Below are 11,524 nucleotides of genomic sequence, written 5' to 3'. Positions count from 1 at the left end.
AATCCCTCCAGTTTCCTTCTATAGCTGACGCAAATGTCAGAAACAGAAACAGATATATCTGAAACAAAAGATTTATATCATAATATCAATACAGACATCATTTTCTAATTCCAAGACATTATTCGTACTATAATGAGGCAGTGATTCAAAATGAAACAACTGGGAAATCTGTGTGGAGAATAGTGAATGGGATTTGGCTTTAGTTTCCTTAAAAGGAATAGTTCAACATTTTTGGGAAATCTGCTCATTTGCCAAGAGAGGAGAAGATTGATACAACTCTCAAGATACAGCCAGCAGCTGGTTAGCTTAGTTTAGCATAAAGACTGGGAATAGGAAAAAACAGCTAGCCTTGCTCTATCAGAAGGTAACAAAAACCACCCAACAGCACCACATAACTTCACTAATAAACACCCATATATCTAGTTTATCCGTACAAGAACCGAAGAGTAATAACAAAAAGACATTGGTTTTATGGGGCTTTTATGACACGCTATTTCTTGTTCAGACGCAGTAAATTCCTAGATGCTCCGCTGGTTGCCTGGCAATCCCACAGTGACAACAAGACACAAGAAAAGTGATATTAAGTCAAACCAAATTGTCATTTTTACACTGTGGCTTTTGTACAAGCAGCAAATAGACGTATTTCCCAAGCACCAAACACCCCTGACCAAGGACCTCAAAACATTGCGATGTACTCACCCCCTGCTCGTCCAGCTTGAGTAGCTGCTCCGGAACCTTGGGGGAGTTGATGGCCAGCCTCAGACACTGGATATTAATCTCAGGGATGACGTATTCCAGCACTTCTTTCAGTGGCAGGCCGCGGGCTGTGCCGTGTCTTGCAGTGGATGGTATGGCATCCTCCAGGATGGCTCCACGGAGTGTGGTCAGCTGGCAGAAAAGACAGATGATGAGGTTTCATGTCATGTCAGTATCTCTGTGAATCTGTGATTTTGTTCATTTGGATCTCATTGAGCCATTATATTTTATTTCAAAATGTTGGAAAGGAAAACCAGACTTATATCCTAGCTGCGGTATGAGCCAATCATAATATCCTTTAATGTTATGCTATAGTATCTAGGGCAATGGCTCCATTTCGGTTTCATTGGAAAGCATTAGGAACTCACATTCTGAATAATGAAGATAGGCCAACTGAGCACTAGTTGGTAAGTGGTGTTTTACGAGTAAGATCATTAATGTGCCAGTAAATGTTGACCCAAACAGCTTCAAAACACCCACTCTGTAACCCTGTGTTGTTGTTTTGAACATCACAGACACAATTACGCCCATAAATCCCATTTCCATCCGCACAGCCTGTGGACATAAATGTCAGAAGTCAATGGCTGTCCAACAGAGAGGCTTTCTGAAAAGCAGATTACTTAACAGACTTAGAGAGGAAGGGCAAGTGAGAGTGGGACAGGGAGGCAGAGATAGCTGGGGCTAAATGATAGCAGTTCATGCAAATAGACACTCCAGTGGTTGGGGAGTTCAAACATTGTCTGCGTGCTACTTGCAGGGCTACCATGACCCAGATACATTGTTTTATCATGGGAGTGGTGCTTTACACTAAGAATGGCACTAGATATCAGTGACATGTCCCTGCCTGACACATCTGTGGCACCTGAATTATTCAGTGAACGAGACCACCCAACATCAATCAAGGAAAGGTTTCTGTACCACAGGGGACAGTGGGAGTTTGCATCTCAGTTTGGATTAAGCATGTTGTGTGTACATGTGGGCACACATGGGTGTGTGAGGTTGTGGGAGGGCGAGACGCTGACTCAGATAGACTGCACCAGTGTTGGCATGATTGGCCAACTGAGTCACAACTGGCACAGAATCATTGGACCAATTAGGGTGCTAGGAGCAGATTTAGGAAGGGAAAGCTGCGAGAAGCCTCCTCTTGTTTGCAGGGGCACTGAAGCATTCCTGCACTCCCGTACTGCCTGACTGAGCCCTGAGCTGAGTGGCCTTAACGTGTCTTGCTGAATGCAATATATGAGAAATATCCTTTAAAAGCATGTTCGGGCTTGCAGTCAATTCTTTAATAGAGTGGTAAAAGTCAGGCTTCTCCTACCATGCACCCCTAATAGTTCTACGCTGATTTAAGACAACAAGCAGCGCAGAAAAAGTGCACATCGGTGTATTATAGTTACCTGACTGGTTCTGAAGGTGACTCGATAGTTGTGCTGCATTCCCTCTTTCTCCTTCCCATCGTCCAGCCTCTCCCTGCGGACACTGACAGCCACCGGTCCCAGATTGTCATCGACCCCGAAGTAGTTTTGATGCTCTGGAGGTTGAGCAAAAATTAAACACACATTCAGCATCACATTAAGTGCTCTGAGTTGATGTCAACTTCACTGAATTGAAAAAAAACAAAAAACTTTAGTTCCATGAGATATTGTAAAGTTATGAAAATGTGTTATTACTGCACAGAGACATATATACATATTTCTTAGAATGAGAATCTATAATCGTTTTCACATCTTTATCAAATCACTGCTTGCTTTTGCTTCAACAGATTATCAATTTATATTATTGAGTGCATATACAGTATATCTATTTATTAGGGCTGTCAGCATTAACGCGTTAATCGCGATACGATTAAGGGCCGAGCATAACCCGTTAATTCTTTTTTAATCGCATGCTGCCATTTATAATTTAATTTTCACTTCACTCAGCTTCGCGTCGTGCCTAACATTCTACTATTTTGACCCTTTGCCATACTTCCTCGTAACAACACATCCTGCTGCTGCAGGCTGCAGGCATGATGGAGAAAGACAGCAGCAACGAAATTCTGAATGGCGCTTTTTATTTTCCAAAACTCCCGGACGGGTCGAAAGCCATATGCACATTGTGTAAAGCCAAATTAAAATATCACCGAAGCACGTCAAGCTTGAGCTACCACCTACTAGCTAAGCATAGTAGTACAGTTAACATGACTCAGGTTGATGCTAACATGCTCAGGCAAAGCACTATTTTGGAAAGTGCTACTTGCCGACCTGCGGATGAAACCAAATCCAAAAAAAGTTACTACCGCTCTTGCAAAACGGGTGACAACTAACTGCAGACCTGTCAGCACTGTAGAAGACTCGGGTCTTCTACGATTGGCATGTTCTGACCCATCTTATACATTGCCGTCAAGGGGGACAGTAGTTTCACGCATACACAGCCTGTACGACACGGAGAAAGCAGCCCAACTGGAACTGCTGCAAAGTGATGCAAGATGATCACTGGACGTCAGTGCGTAATCAAAATTATTTAGGAGTTACTGCACACTATATTGACTCTAGATTCAAATATGTGACTAGATTCACACATTTTTCTTTTGTTTACAGTAAATAAATAAATAAATAAATAAATAAATAATAAAAATACAAATCTTAAAGTCAAGTTCATAAAGTAACTTTCCTTGCATTCATTTGATTTCCAGTCAAGATACACTGGTAAGAATTGCTTTTCATTGTTAATATGTACTTAAAAACAGTTCTGAAATGCAAAATAATAGAATTTTAATCATGTGATAAAACATGCGATTAATCGCGATTAACTATAGAAATTCAGCGATTAAAAAAATGAATCGTTTGACAGCCGTACTATTTATTCATGTAAAAAACTATGGATTATCGACCATGGGCGAGCTGTGACTCTGATTACAGAAAACAGCAGGGGTTCAGTAGAGATTTGAAATTGATTCACTTTGGATTAGAGCCCTGTGTGTAGTGGTAGCACGGGGAATTAAAAAGCAAACAAACTAAATAAAATAGAGTCTGACCCAGATACTCCACACAGCATTGGGCTTCTCAAAGTATTATTACAGACATAGGCACGTTTTTTTGTTCAACGTGATTCAGTAATAAAGATGAATTTGGGACTCATATTAAAAAATAATAATTATGTTTTAGATTATTTATTTCAAAGTGATGAATTTATGATCCCACCAAATGCACCCACCTGTATAAGCTGACACTTAGAACCACCAGAGAACAAAAAAAAAAATTTTGGTCCGGTGGACTCGTCCACAGGCCTATGACTCGCCCCACTACAGATACTGCTCTTGCTACTGTTGTCCTTTTACAAACCGTGCTAAAAAGGGATACATCACTCAAGGTCAACGATAATTGACTGTGCAGGGAGGACGAATATATGGGAAGAGACAGACAAGGCAAAGTTTCCTGGCTACATGGTATGTGCCCTAAACCACTAGGCCACCAGGCTGTCCCCTCTGGTCAGGCTTAGAGTATTTGTGTCCTTTAGTGGAACATAAGCTGAACTGTTTTTGGGGATTGACAACCACATTTATGGATTTATTTATATGAGTTGTTGGTCAAAACCAAAAAAAAAAGAGGTTTATACCATGTAGAAATCAGGATTTTTGTGGCAGAGTCGGTGGATGTTTGTTGGTCAGTAGATCCATCAGGTGAACAATTCAATCAAGAAGAGCTTATGTCAATGTTTACAATGAGAGTATAGTTACACACCAGATTGGCCTTAAATGAAAGAGATCTTCTCTTTTGTCACCCTCAGGTCAAGATGTTAATTTGTGCAGCAAATATACAATAATCTAATGGACAGATGAAATCCATGATGTAAGCCATGAAACTATATGCTTCTAAATTTAACATGTTAGCCTAATTTCTGGTAAGGCTTCAAGAATAGCAAAGTTGCCAATGTATTTCTCGTTCTTTCCAGCAGCTTTATATTGTGGGATCCAAAGGAAAAATGTAATGAACACTAGGGAGGTCAAAAGCAGGTCTTTAGACTTTTAGTCTAGTTAGTTTTAAGCATTATAAGAACCTGTACTAATTTCTGTGTTGACATAAAAAGTATTCAATTTGAAAGTCATAAGTGCCTAAATACAACCATTAAAAAAAAACAGTGAACATAATGAGAATATCGTGAAGATATAGTTGCAGTGGTATTGTTGTAAAACGTATCGTTAGGCTAGTATTAGTCTAATAAAGGTTGGAGTGTGTGTGTGTTTAGGACATGGACAGGAGCAGAGCTTAGCACACAAAAAGCATTGTCTTGAGCAAACTCCCCCTAATCCAGGCTAAAGCCGCGGAGAAATACCTGGATTCAGCAGACAACAAAAGAAAAACCTCAGCAGGAACTTAAAGCACTGACATTCACAAAGAGATTTCTGCAGAAGTTTTGACATTGCATCCATACTGTGTGGAGGATGCTATGTGAATATGCTGATTCTTGTCACTGTGACATTAACGTTGGTGCAAAACGCATTATCAGCATGAATAATAAATTAACTGTATGGAGGCAATGCAGGGTTAACCGCCTGAGGAATGCATGGCTTGCCAGGGACAGGGGGCTGAGGGGGAATGTTCTGTGAGGCGTAAGGTCAAATGATGGTAGGAGGCCTAGTGGCCTCTTTGTATACGAGTCACTGAGACATCAGAAAACCGACAGCACAGCGAGGGAGACAGTGTTAACTGTAGAGGAAAGCTTTTTGTCAACACTTTTCTATAACATGTCACTGTTACTCATCACTTGGTGTTGACAGTTTTCCAAAGGTTGCATCAATTATGGCTTTGATTATCAATCAAAGGCAGTTGGACTGATCAGTCTTCCCGAGTTGGTCAAAAAAGTGCCTCGGAACACACCAAAGTCTGTCTTTGAATTTCCGGAGAAACCAGACCCACGTGACGCGTTCGTCCAATCAGCTGCCGGTTTTCGTTTGTGGGCGACAATACAGATTAGCGCCGCCTGCTGTTATGGAGATGTATTACGTCTCGTCGCTTTGGTGTGTTCCGAGGCACTTTTTTGACCAACTCGGGGAGACTGATCAATCCAACTGCCTTTTACACTAAGTCTTACACTGTGTGTCCTTACTTTTTACATCTGTGGCTCTTAAACTTCATTTCAGGTCACATATCTTAATGTGTGGCACAGTTTACATGAGGGATTCTCAATAGCTGGGCTGTGACCTGGTACCGGTACCATTCCCGCTCTATTGTATATCTGAACATCTATTGCCTACCCATCTATGTAATGCTAACCTGTGTGTAAAAAGTCCTGGCCAGTGGATGTGGATGAAACATTGTGTCCATTAAGGCAGCCTTGGGAGAAACACACTCCTGTTGCTAAGGGAAAAGGACTTTAGGCAATCAATGGGATCAATGTTCAGCCCAGGTTGTAAAAAGCTTGGCCTAAAGTGGTGACACACGGCCATGTGTGCCTGATTTTGTATGTGTGTGTGTGTGTGTGTGTGTGTGAGAGAGTGTGTTTATGGTGAGGCAGAGGTGACGACAGAGGTGACGACAGACTTGTCTCTCTGATAAAACACCTCATGAAAAGAGGGCACATGCTGCATCCAGTGAAAGATGCAGTGAAAAAGGCATCTTTTGTAAAAGCTATAACATGAAAATGAAACTGACAGCAACATGGGGCATTTTAAATATACATTGGCCTGCTACAGAAAGAGGTTAAAAACATGATACAACTACACCAGGGATGTAGTGCATGGACACTACTTGAGGCCACATTTCACGGTAAATGATTATCAAAGTAAGCTCAATGGTACAATCAAACATAAGTAAGTAGAGCAGAGCCGTAAGACATTGAGCCTCAATTGGAGTTTACACACTGTCACGCTGAAGAATATTTTTTTTAATACAGAGTATCTTTTTTAAGAAGGTCAGGCATCTCTCGGTGTGAAAGGTGAAGCAGCTGTTTTCTGGGGAGGCTCAAGAATGGGTAATTCGATCTGCTGAGAGCAGCAAACAGACAGTGGGAAAAACAGATATGTATAATGCGGTGATGGGTCAGGATCTGCATGGTATTTCCAGCGGCAGTCACATAGATTTTTTAATGAGGGGACCTGGGACCTTGGCATAGTTTTACTGACCCTAAAGTTTCATAGGAGGGGTCCTCACACCCCTGCGGCCCCCACAGGGAACAGCTGCAACACACCCTCTCGCTCACCTCTCTCTTCTCACATGACTAATCACAGCTTCTCCGCGAGGTTCAGGGCAATATCACAGAGAGGACATGACCGCTCCTCTCCCGAGGAAGTGAAACACACACCCTCATACCAAACACAAGCCTGCTATTGTTCTGGCCCTTATTTCATCTGTTCCTACAAAAATAACTGGGCCGTCAAGATATCTGACCCAATGAACCAAAGCCGTTTCATTTGGGAACTTGCTCTCACGCGGCATTCTGCGTCGCATCAAGGAAATGGATTTGGCCTGGAAAGTTTAATAATCCTCAACACCGAGTCATTTAAATCCTTCTGTATCATTACTGTTTTAATGTCTGTAAACCCAAAATTCACACATCATTCCTTACCTCTCCCATAGAAGTACTTGTGGTAGTAGTACGCTCCGAGGTCTATGTGCTCTATGATGTAGCGCTTGACCTTCTCCCTGTGGATAGGCTGGTTTTCTCGAGGCACCTCCAGTACAGAGACTCCCGCATTGGTGCAGTGGGAACTTAAAGACGATTCAAAAGAGCAGCTCTCTGACAAACCACTGTAGTTGGCACTGTTGGCTCTGGAGAGGGAGATCCTCCTCTCGCCCTCCCCACCGATCTCATTGCGAAAGTGTGAACAGCTCAGCACTAAGCTGTTGCTCTTCCCGTCCCCCTCATCAGCATCCAGGTTCTCCTTTGGGTTCAAGTCCTCCCTGCTGCCTAGTGGAGACTCAAACATGGGTGCATTTCCACTGCTACATCCTGCTGCTCCGCCATCTATCCCTGCTCCGGGTCCAGCCACAGCTCCACCTCCAGGCACCCCGACAGCTCCAGGCCCTAGTCCAGCTGAGGCAGCTGAAGCTCCAGTAGTGGTGTTCTTCCTCTGGCTCAGGTTAGCTCTGCTTGCCACCGCCTCACTTATGTTGAAAAGAACGCTCTGGACGTCATAGTGTGCAAAGCATTTTTGGAAGCTGAGTGGTCGCCGGTCATCCTCTATTGAGAGCCGCAAGGCGTCACTCTCACTCTTTATGGTCCGCAGTTTCCTGAACAGAGATGTTTCAGATGATTCAGATTTAAGACGCCTCATGAAGGACCTCTCTGGCTCCCGGCTGTAGAGGAGAGCATTGTCTATGTAGTCGTAGCCTGGAATGTGGACTATCTCACCCCTGGCGATCTGGGCTGCTGTCTGCAGGCTAGGGGAGAGGGAGGCGTCGCACCTTAACAACTCGGGGAAACCCAAAGGTGGTATGCTACGGTGGTCCAGGGTGTCCACTCGATAGCCCCTAAGCATGGTAAAGAAGCCATCTCCACTCAGGCCCTGACGGTCAATGGAGGATGTGCTGCCGTATTCACGGTGCAGCGAGGCCCCAGTGTTTGGATTGACAGCATTCTGGTCCATTATGTCCTCAGAGTCAATGTCACTAATGGTAACGTCGCTGTTACTGCGTTGGCGGATAGGATGTAGACCCTTCAGTGGGGAGTGGCTGAGGAGGTCACTCAGTGTATATTTGTCAGAGTAGTCTACCTCCAGGCAGACTGATTCGCCTTGCTCCAGTATTTCCACAGTATGTTCCTGCTGGCCGTTCTGAAATACTGGTATCACACTCTGATAGTTCGGTGAAGGCCGTCCGTCCCATCCATCTTTCCTAGGTGGCCAGTCTGTCACCCTGGCCCTGACACCCATTTTAGGCATGGCTGGAGTACCATTTGTTTTGCCTGCGCCTTCAGGTTTCCCCTGCATGTTGGGGGCTGGTGGTCCCATGTTTCCATTCAGGGCTTTGAGTTTCCTGTTGAATAGCTCCTCTGACTGCATGGCTCTGGAGTATTCTTCTGGGCCTCCCACAATTCCCACGAGGTTTGATTTGTTATCTGTCACAGGGCTCAAAATACTCATACCCTGCTGGCAGACTCCTAGAAGAGCAGACTTTCAGGACCCTTCTTCATTACATCATGTGATTTGCTCACTGGTGAGCGGAGGAGGAGCCTCTTTCCTGAGTCAGCAAAGCAGCCGTCGTCATAACTCACAAAAGGCGGCTGGCACGATGCTCGACACACAGCATTTGGATGTCAAGGACAAGTGTCTGAGGGGCGCTGAGGCACAGCGGAGTGGAGTCTTTTCTCACAGCGTGCCGCCAATGCAGAACGACAGCTGGAAGGGTTGGATCTACGGCACAGAAACAAAAACAGAGAAGAAAATATTAGCACATGGTGATAGTTTGGGAACACTGTAACTGAGACATTTTCATTGAAAACATAGGGAAAAGCAGTTTGTATTCCTCAAAAACAAAACACAGCACACACAGCACACGGATTTAAATAGTCTGTACCCTGGTATCTTGTAATAAACTCCCACTAAGGGGTATGTAGGGCTGTATTAGTTTTGGAACTATGTAGAGCATATCATCGAATACGGCTAATTAGTGTATTTGAGAGGAGCTGATGCCATTATGGGTTTATAACAAGATAGATCTAGATCTTTGTTGGTGCTTCCAGCCAATGCCTAACAGATGGCGGTGAGGCAAATTACAGCAACAAGAGGCAGATGTTCAGCTAAATGTTCACATGTACCAATATATGATCCAACTGTTCGCAGCATCATCGAGCCTGCAAATTATACAGGAGAGATAGTTTTGCATATTCAACGCCAATGCCACTTTGCCTTTTTATCAGACGTAGTTGGTCAGGAGGAAAATTAACAAGGAACCGATGAGGTACATTGGCTATGACAAATAAAAAAACTGAAATGTAATATAATATATATATATTAGGCACAAATTAACTGAAATATGGCGTTGTGGTCCACTCCCATACAGAAAAGAAAGTTTACTCTTTCCCCTTGTTCAGTTTTGTTCAACTGGGGAAATAATAAACATAAAAAGGCTGATGTCAGCAGTTTTATTCATTAACCTGAATGTCTGAGGACAAAGAGAAGGAGAGCAGAAACATTGGTTGGCTTGTCCTTGAAAAAAAGCTTTGTTCCCTCTTGGGTATTTCAGATGTCGGGTACATTGCTGCAAACTCACATGGTTTCCATTTTTATCCGTTAGTAATGTTTCTGTGTATCAGCCGCATTTAGAATTGTGTTAAATAGAAGCCAGGTTAGCCATATAACCTTGTTCAATTGCGGAAAACGATTTGACATGGACAATATAATAAAGATGCAAACAAACAAAAGACTGTACTGTATACTGATGCTGAAAGCAAAACTCCAAGAGGAAGAGAGCAACTCCTCTCTAAATAACACACGTTGTAGGGTCCATTGGGGGTAAGTGACTGAGGTGTTACTCTGGATTCATCTCCTCAAACACGGACTTCTCCATGGAAGATCACACCACACCATGCCGCAAAATGGACTACAAGTCTTTCTACATTGACCTAAATGCTTTTTTCTTGTTCTTTGGGGCTGGTGGTGCGGCCTCATTACTTCTACTACTGCAATCATGTGAAAACCCCATGAGTTATCAAGTAAACCCTCCACATCACAGAGAACTGGGCACCGAATTGCTATTTTTTTTCTTTATTGAAGCCCTGTTAAAGCTATTCTCTTTGTGAGGTTTCACTGTGAACATGATAGATGAAGTTGGGTCCGGCTTCCCAATCTTTGCTTCAGCTCTGTCTACTGGCCTTTAATATGATATCTTCTGTTCCCAGACAACTGTTTACATTTCTCATTTACTGTTAAGGAGGAGGGTGTACTATTCTGGGATGAATATGTGGGTCACATCAAGATTAGCCACAGGCCAGACTAGACCGAATACACTGGGGGAAACTCGGAAACACTGTAATAAGAAAGTATGCGCTTCAGCCTGGGCCAAATACAGGTTAATGCATGCATGACCCAAATGTGTAGGAATACATTGATAATGATACCTTCTCCGTTAGGTCTACTGCTAAACTATCCACAATCCTCTCTCATTACAGACTGGTCTTGTTATGAACACAGCAACACAGAAACCGTAGTGCCACTGTATTTAACACAAGGCTTACAGGACAGCAAGATATTGTGTTGTGTCATGTGAATGCATAATGTAACAACGAGTACTGTTCTGGGAAATATGTTTGTCTGTTATAGTTGGCGAATTATGAATAATGGAATTTCTGCCGGGTTGGTGTGCAGTGAACAATGCCAAAGCTTATTTTCAATCCAGACATCAGTTTCTGAAAAGGCTAAAGTGGTAGATTTGGGTATGAAGTTGGTTTTGGTTTTATTATTTCTACATAAAGCAATGCATTCTAACTTACAAACTGAATCCTCCCATTCAAAATGCGTTATACCTAATTTCTTATTTACACACATACCAATCATGTTAACATTTTTTTCTGAAGAAATTAAGTCTAAATGTGTAGATCTGGTATTATGTATTTTGTTATAGTTTAAGAAGGATAATTGTATCTGAAATATTTGTGAATCTTAATTCTCGACTTGAAAAAGAGAGGAAAAGTTACCTCTGCCGAATCCACTGCTTCAAAACACTATATCCATCACCCTAGGACACCATGCTAGATATCCTGTTGCCAAAACAAACAAAGAATATTGGAAAAATTACTCTAAACTTCAAATTTAGTTGCTGGACATTTAATTTAGATTTCTATATATACA

General features: G+C 42.7%; 1 protein-coding gene across 6 annotated transcripts in view; it reads right to left on the bottom strand.

Annotated features, from left to right (window-relative positions):
• The window catches only part of LOC116039339 (signal-induced proliferation-associated 1-like protein 2), a 92,861-nt gene that overhangs the window by 51,366 nt on the left and 29,971 nt on the right, over positions 1-11,524 (bottom strand). For all 6 annotated transcript variants that reach the window (XM_035992009.1, XM_031284084.2, XM_035992007.1 and 3 more), the window contains exons 2-4: positions 7,303-9,088; positions 2,154-2,287; positions 700-888 (exon numbers count right to left, since the gene is read on the bottom strand). In XM_035992009.1, coding sequence (XP_035847902.1) covers positions 700-888; positions 2,154-2,287; positions 7,303-8,818 — 1,839 coding nt within the window. In that variant the 5' untranslated portion in view covers positions 8,819-9,088. The remainder of the gene's footprint in view (positions 1-699; positions 889-2,153; positions 2,288-7,302; positions 9,089-11,524) is intronic.

Source organism: Sander lucioperca, chromosome 15 (genome assembly GCF_008315115.2).
Source record: "Sander lucioperca isolate FBNREF2018 chromosome 15, SLUC_FBN_1.2, whole genome shotgun sequence".
In the NCBI taxonomy this organism is placed as follows: Eukaryota; Metazoa; Chordata; class Actinopteri; order Perciformes; family Percidae; genus Sander; species Sander lucioperca.
The sequence above is the reverse complement of the archived record's forward strand: the minus strand, read 5'-3'. Positions and strand labels throughout refer to the sequence as shown.